This window comes from Balaenoptera physalus (assembly GCF_965194825.1).
Source record: "Balaenoptera physalus genome assembly, chromosome: 11".
Classification (NCBI taxonomy): Eukaryota; Metazoa; Chordata; class Mammalia; order Artiodactyla; family Balaenopteridae; genus Balaenoptera; species Balaenoptera physalus.
Window position 1 is genome coordinate 99726517 of NC_138896.1, and position 7152 is coordinate 99733668.

The 7152-nt window shown below is 48.4% G+C and overlaps 1 protein-coding gene across 5 annotated transcripts in view; it reads left to right on the forward strand.

Annotated features, from left to right (window-relative positions):
• The window catches only part of EDEM1 (ER degradation enhancing alpha-mannosidase like protein 1), a 28131-nt gene extending 21263 nt beyond the window's left edge, over nucleotides 1–6868 (forward strand). For 4 of the 5 annotated variants that reach the window (XM_082412240.1, XM_082412238.1, XM_082412241.1 and 1 more), the window contains 2 exons: nucleotides 1310–1513; nucleotides 2996–6868. In XM_082412240.1, coding sequence (XP_082268366.1) covers nucleotides 1310–1513; nucleotides 2996–3085 — 294 coding nt within the window. In that variant the 3' untranslated portion in view covers nucleotides 3086–6868. The remainder of the gene's footprint in view (nucleotides 1–1309; nucleotides 1514–2995) is intronic. The other variant, XR_014250558.1, reaches the window with a different exon arrangement.
• Nucleotides 6869–7152: the final 284 nt, after the last annotated feature.

A 7152-nucleotide genomic window follows, 5' to 3' on the forward strand; every position in this document is an offset into this window, starting at 1 on the left:
GCGTCGTGCACCCGGCCGCTCTCCTCCCCTCTGTCACTGGCTCGTACGGCTACACGCAAAAGAATACTTTCTCAGGGCTCAGAGGGTCGGGATTTCCTGGTGGGGAAACAGCGTGGAGAACTTAGGCCGAGATCCAGATATCCATCAGTAGTGATAGGTTTGTTTTATCTAGTTCAGTGGTCCCCGAGCCCCGGCGTCGGCTGGATTGGAGTCACACTGTTAAGATAACAGCCATGTTGAATGGGAGTCTTCAGAAGCAGGCTCAGGAGCCTGTAATGTTGACAAGTGCCTCTAATGGTCCTGCACAAAGCCGGGTTTCGGAAGCCCCGGTCTGTTCCCCTCAGACGACGCTGCTGCTGGTGCTGCTGGCGTCACTTCTCGTGGCAGGCAGAGGAGGTGTGCCCGCCCGCTGGCCGCGTGGTCCCGCCACCGGGTCCTGTGGGCGCCGAGGTCTCCCACACCGCGCAGTGCGGCCGGTCAGGTCGGCTGCCGAGAGCCTGGCGGGCATCCCGCCCGGCAGCCGTGGGGTCCGGGGTGTTCACGGGGCCAGTTCTGGGGCGAATGAATGGAGGAGACCCCCAGGGTGTTCCTGGGGAAAGAACTCAGGGTCGGGGGGGTGGCAGAGGGGGAGGACCCGGGCCGACCCAGTTCTCCTCCTGGGAGCCGTGTGAACACACAGCAGCTGTGCCGAGTGTTCTTCCTCGTTTGTAAAATACCCGAGGTGCCTGTGAGGTTTCCTCCGTCTCTGAGAGTTCTGCGTTCTTCCTCATGCATCGTTTACCGCACGCCTGGGTTAGAGGTTCTCTCTAGATGCCCTTGCTGCGCCCTCCTCCACCCCCCACGCCCGCTGCTGGAGGAAGGACTGCCTGGGGTGCCCTGTGCCCTCAGAGCCCACGCAGGAGTGCGCCACGCGGTGGCACGTGTGTCAGGCCCTGGGGACCTGGTGAAGGATAAACCACGGACCTCCTTCTCTCCAGGCTTTTCCAGTTTCGGGCCTAGGTGTGTGTGAGCTGAGGGTAGTTCCAGGATTCCAGCGCCGGAACTCTCCGGAGAGCGTGGGGGCATCTAGGGCTTTTACAGATTAGTGGCGCTTGGGTCTTAGCCCGGGCTTTCTAATCTCTAGGTCTGGGCAGGATTGGGGAAGTCCAGGCGTCTGAGTTTCAACACAGCTGGGGATTCCGCCCCGCAGCCTGAGTTGGCCTGAGAGCCAAGCAGGTTCTTGTCCCTAAGTAGTCTGAACTCAGCCGCCCTATGAGTTGGTTCCAAACCTGCTACAATTGTATCTGTTTTCTTTTCTTTTTTCTACTAGCTCTTTGATGAGGAGAATCCAGTACACAAATCTGGAACCAGATACATGTTTACAACTGAGGGACACATTATATCTGTGGATGAACATCTTCGGGAGTCACCCTGGAAGGAGTTCTTTTCTGAAGAGGGAGGGCAGGACCAAGTGGGAAAGTCCGGGCACAGGCCTAGACCTCATGAGATAAAAGTCATCAACTCCAGCTCCAATGTAAGTTGCTTTCTCCAGGGGTGGTTTGCAATTGGAGGAAGAGAAAACACGACTCATCACGTTATCATCCAGAGTTCCTGACGGAATATTCATGGCACACTCGGGTTGGGTAATTTGAGAAGAGTTTCAGAAAGAGGCCATTTCTGTAGCTATAGATAAGACCCTGAAATTTATATTAGGCCATGGAGTGTAGATGAAGCGAACAAAGCGTGATTGAGAGGAAAGGGAAAAACAGTTAGAAGGAGAGAGAATAATCATAGCCAACATTTATTTATAGAGCTTACCACATGCTAAGCACTGTGCTAAATGCTTAAGTATGTTAACTTCTCATAGCAGCCCTGTGAGGGGTAGGTACTGTAATATCCCTACTTCACAGACAGAAAAAGGGAGGCACAGAGAGGGTCAGGTCACACGGTGGAGCTGCATGGTGGAGCCCGCATTTGTACTGAAGGAGACACTCATCTGATAGACCCGATTCCGTTGTGCTGGGCACCGGGGATGCAGGCCGGTCAGAGGGGTCCTGGTGCTGGATGGGCCCAGGGCCCAGTGTAGAGACCGGATCCCCCCAGGTGCTTGTCAGTAGGAGGCTGTGTGAAGTGCTGTTGAAACACCCAAGAGGGAGGAATTATTCTGCCAGGAAAACAGGAGGGCTTCACTCAGGAGGTTGCCTCTCAGTAGCTCCTGGAATGATGAGGGGGAGCTTCCCAGGAGGGATGTTCTGGCAGAAGGCACAGCACCTACAGAAAACACGAGTGGGGGGCGTTGGGACCAACTGGAGAACCTGTCAGTCTGGATCTTGCAAAGATGAGGAGCAGGGCGTGTGAGTTCAAGTATAGAGCAGCGAGAAAATGTTTCTTTGAGGAAGAGCATGAATGTATGTGGAAACTTTCCAGACAGCATGTTTGGTTCTCACACTTAAATCCCCTTTGACAGAGAGAAAAGAAAAAAAGCCTTTAATTTAAAAAAATAAGTAAATAAATAACACTCTTAAGCATTTAGGTTTTAGCTGTGGATGAGAAGAGCAATAGACTCAGAAAAACAACAGTATTTTCAAGCAGCTAAAACACTTTTTGCGATTCTGGGCGGATTAAGGGCCCAAGGCACGCAGGCTTTAGTCCGGGCCCCTCTTCACGTGGCTGCGTGTCTTTTAGCCTCCCTGGGTTTCCATTTCTTCACCTGTGAAGTGAGGAAATTAAATTACGTCAGTGGTCCTCAACTGGAGGTGACTTTGCTCCTCAAGGGGACATTGGGCGATGTCTGGAGACAATCTCGGTTGTCACAGCCGGGGCTTAGGGGCGGGGGGCGTATAGCGGGGGAGCCCAGGGATGCCGTCGACCATCCTGCAGTGCACGGGACAGGCCCCAGATGTTGACAGTGCCAGCATGAGAAACCCCAGGGGAGGTCATCCAGTCACATCTGAGGAATTAACACATGGCGTCTTCACTCAAACTTCACATTGTCCCTCATTTATTTTCTTTCTAGTGCAATCGTGTTCCTGACGAGAGGCGATATTCCCTGCCCTTAAAGAGCGTCTACATGCGACAGATTGACCAGATGGTTGGCTTGATTTGATCTGCTCTCCCCTGTGTGGCCTCATCTGAAACTGGACCTCAAACAGCTGAACCCAGGCCAGGCCGAGACCCAGTCCGAAGTGGAGGAGGATAGGAGTCTGGCTGTCCACGATGGTGTCGGAATCTCTGTGCAGCTCCCCAGCCACATCCGGTAGATTCTTGGATACTTTAGCGTTTCTCTTCTGTTCAATAAAATGCCCTGTTTGTCTTAAGGATATACTTTGAAGTGAGAAGGTACTTAGAAGTTGGCTTCTTAGGACGTGCTGATGTTACTGTGCACCGTGGATGGGCCTCTTTGGCTGGATCTTCAGACCTTCCTACTTCGGAATCCGTCGAGTCTTCTCTGCCGGCGCTTGCGTGACTGCAGCCTGGCGACCTCTCTGCCAGAGGATTGTGAATGAATTTCTGTGCAACAGGGCCTGCGGTTCCCCTGACATCCCTATGTACTGCATTTTGTCATCCTCTCTCTCTTATTGGATAATTGGGCTGTCTCCCAGGTCTCCACCCACGATTGTCGGTCACATGGGGAAAAATCATCCAGTTATGCATTTGCGCCCCATGCAGTCGTCCCGGTGTTACAGATTATTTGCTCACGAATTTATCTGAATTCTAATAGGCAGTCTCTTAAGTTGTCACCTCACAGTTTAAGAGCTTAACAGGTAGATCTTTTGGATGGTGTTCTACATTTATTGTGAACTCACCTGAGGATCTCCCATAGTTTCAGAACCAGGTGCCTTTTAAGGGAGAGAAAAATACCTATGATCATCTGAGCTTTCATCTGTCTTCTATTTACTAACCAAGGATTATCAGTTCCGACCATGTTTGGGTTGGAATTGTTTCGTTTTTGTTTCCTGTGTCTAGTGCCAATCAACTAAGTCAGGGAGAAAGACATGATCAGATAACTTTCTGGCATCCTTGAGCCGTTTCTCTGTGTAATGCAGGCTTTTGATGAGTGCCTTATACTCTTTAGGTTTGGGCCACTGGATGTCACAGCTGCTGCTATGATTTTAACAGCCTTGTTTTGTATTGCTGCATGGTGTGACCACAGCGAAAGGGGCATGGGATGGATATCAGGTAGGTTCTGGAAACTTCTTGGCCAGTCCTTGCCTTTCAACCTGATATTTTAAGCAAGCATGTATAAAGAGGAAGTTGTGCTAAAACGCCTTTTTTCTTTGTTGGTATTATTTCCTTAGTGAGCACGGAACTGTGTCTCTTTGAACTTGTGCAGAGGGCTCAGAGAAAGCAGAGGTGGGTTTGAACCCTGAGCTTTGGCTTCCCTGTAACGTCAGAGGTGGAAATGAACCTCAATAGAAAGGGTAGGAAGTCTCTTAAAAACCTCCAATTTCACCTGTCATGTGGCTCACCCGTCACTGCTAGGATATTTCAAATGATTTTATTTTAGTCTTTTTAAAGCTAGAAAGGAATGCTGTGTAAGCCATTGCATTTTCAGTCAAAAGGGAAGAATTTTATTCTTCTTGAAAATATAAGTGTTGCTGTTTTTAAAATGGATATTTAATTCAGTTCTTTGAGGTTTTTAGAAGAGTGATTTTCAGTAATAAATGCCACCTCTGTCTTTTAAACATTTACTGTGCAAATGTTTTAAAGGAAAAAAAGAATCAAATGCTTCTATTTTACATTTTTTCTTCATTTCAGAAGCATTCTGTTGATCAACATTGTCTCATCTACTGAACAGAAAATCTTCTTTGAGAATACTATATATATTTAAAATATTCTCATTGCCTCAGTGAAACCAAAATATCCCCTTTTAAATACACACACGTGCATGAGCCTCGCTGCACCTTTTCTCCAGGTGAACCAAGGTGGGACTATAAATGAGCTGTTTGGGAGAACGAGGCACCTCAGGGAAGAAAGTGGGCCCTTTGTGATCACGCTGTTATGTTATCGCACCCCAACGTGCCCCCTCCTCTGGGCTTAGGTACCCCATCTCCCTCCCTCTCTGGAACAGGGGCCTGGGCCTGAGTGCCACAGAGGCACCTCACGGCTACAGGCTGACCTGAGACATGTTTTGTATTAAGTCTCAGACCTTCTTGGCTTCCAGGCACTGGACTGGTACCAGTTTTGAGTCTGAGGGTGAGCGACCCATTCTCACCCTGCTTGCTGAGCTTCCAGACTGCCCAGTCTAAAATTGGATGCCATGTAGGCAGTGACTAGATGCCAGAATGCCCGTCTCGTGGCTAGTTACAGAGAAGGTCCTTCGAGCCACGTTCAAGACTTGCTTTCTCTTTGAAGGTCAGACTGTCAACAGTTGTGATATATCCTTCAGGGTCTTTGCTGTTTCTTCTGTTCTGTGTCGTGAGAGATCAGGAAGGCGAGGGCTGAGGGGGGGAGCGTCAGGGAAATTCCCTGTGATTTGCCCTAGGAGCAACCTGATTCCAGACATTCCATGCTTTGGAACAGCTGACAGCGTGCTCCATCCTTGCGTTCCTGTGTGTAGCTAGTGTCTAGACTCCGCTTTGGTTCACACAATGAGAGTGGTTTTGCTAAACCTTTGTGGGAAGCTGCCTTATAGCTACCTTTGTGGGTGGAGTCTACACCTCCCACCACAGAGTTCTCAGTTGTTCCAGGGCAGGCCTCGCTGGCTGAGATGCTGTGACTGAGGAACTCCATGTCCCGGAGGAGGAGGTGACGAAGGAAGTGTTTGCTAGCTCTCCCATTGTCCTGGCCTTGGTGGAAGTCCGGCTTCCATGTTCAGATCTTCCCTTCAGAACTTCCAGATCTTCTGTCAGAACTGGCTCTGTGTGACTGCTCTGTGCGGCTGAATCCCCAGGTTCTGAGGCTGTCCTGGATCGTGGGGCGTGTGCACACCAGTTCAGTAGTTTTCTGTGTGTTTATGCGCCAGGATGGTGTCTGTGCAGATGGAAATTAGCTCCCTGGCTGGGTACGTGCAATCTGAGGGTCTCAGCTTGATTCCTCTCTCGCCTCCCTGCTGTGTCCTCCACCAAAGAAAAACAGCCCTCTCAGCTATTTTCTTTTTCAGTTTACTGGAAATTACAAACTGTAATCCTTCACTTTGGATTTTGTAGACAAAACATCAGAAATTCTTTTTTTCTAGCGGTCTTTCTTTTTGCCGACTGCAAATTCAATGCTGGCGACCGGGTCGGGCCGGATGATCGCCCCAGCCCTGGAGTGGCTGAGCAGGGACTTCAGAAAAAAAGAAGTCCTGATCTTTCTTTCCTTTTCCATTCCCAGACATCCAGCTCCTTCCCTAGTGCCTGTTCCTGCAGGGCAGGGACTCTTGTGAAGGTGAGAAGGTGAGTCGGCTGGGCTGTGTGTCCCCAGGTTTTGCAGGGCTCAGGGGTGCGGTTCCCACTTGAATTTACATGTGAATCTGGCGAGGATGTTAAGTACCTGTGGACCTTCCTGATTTGTTACCCCCCTTCCCTCTTACTGAGAGGCAGAGAAATAATATTTTTAAAGGTATTTTGTTTTAGTTTTAAATAGCAAAACACAGGCTGCATTTTTATTTATTATGCACAAGAAAGATAAATATGTTTTTACACACACACAAAAATCTAGAGTTGGAAACTCTGGGAAAACCTATTGAAATATACAAATGCTTCTCTCTGTAACGTGCAATATGCTTTGCAACTATAGATGATATTTTATGTTTAATCTGTAAATAAGAAATGTATTTAAATTAAAAGGGAGCTTTTTGTAAAAGGACCAAATGTTCTTTTATAAATGTACTAAGAAATATCTTGCTCTTTGAAATTTATTAGGATTTTTATGAGTAATTTTTATTAAAAGATTCTTTTTTTTTTGAGTTGTCATTTTGTTCCTCCTTTATATACTCACACATACACGTTATATAGAGGATAAACAGGGGAGCAGAGTCTATAAAACAGGATGAATAAAAACTTTATTTTGTTTTTTTACAGCTAAGCCCTGAGTAATACCACTTCAGGCTTGTCTGTCATACCTTCATTTAACCGTCCTTCACGTATGGGTCAGAGCCATGTTTAATGACCTTTGTCCCATCCCTACCCTCTTCACCTTAGCCTCCTTTCTCCCAGGCCTGACTCACTCTCAATTCTTGCTGCCATTTAC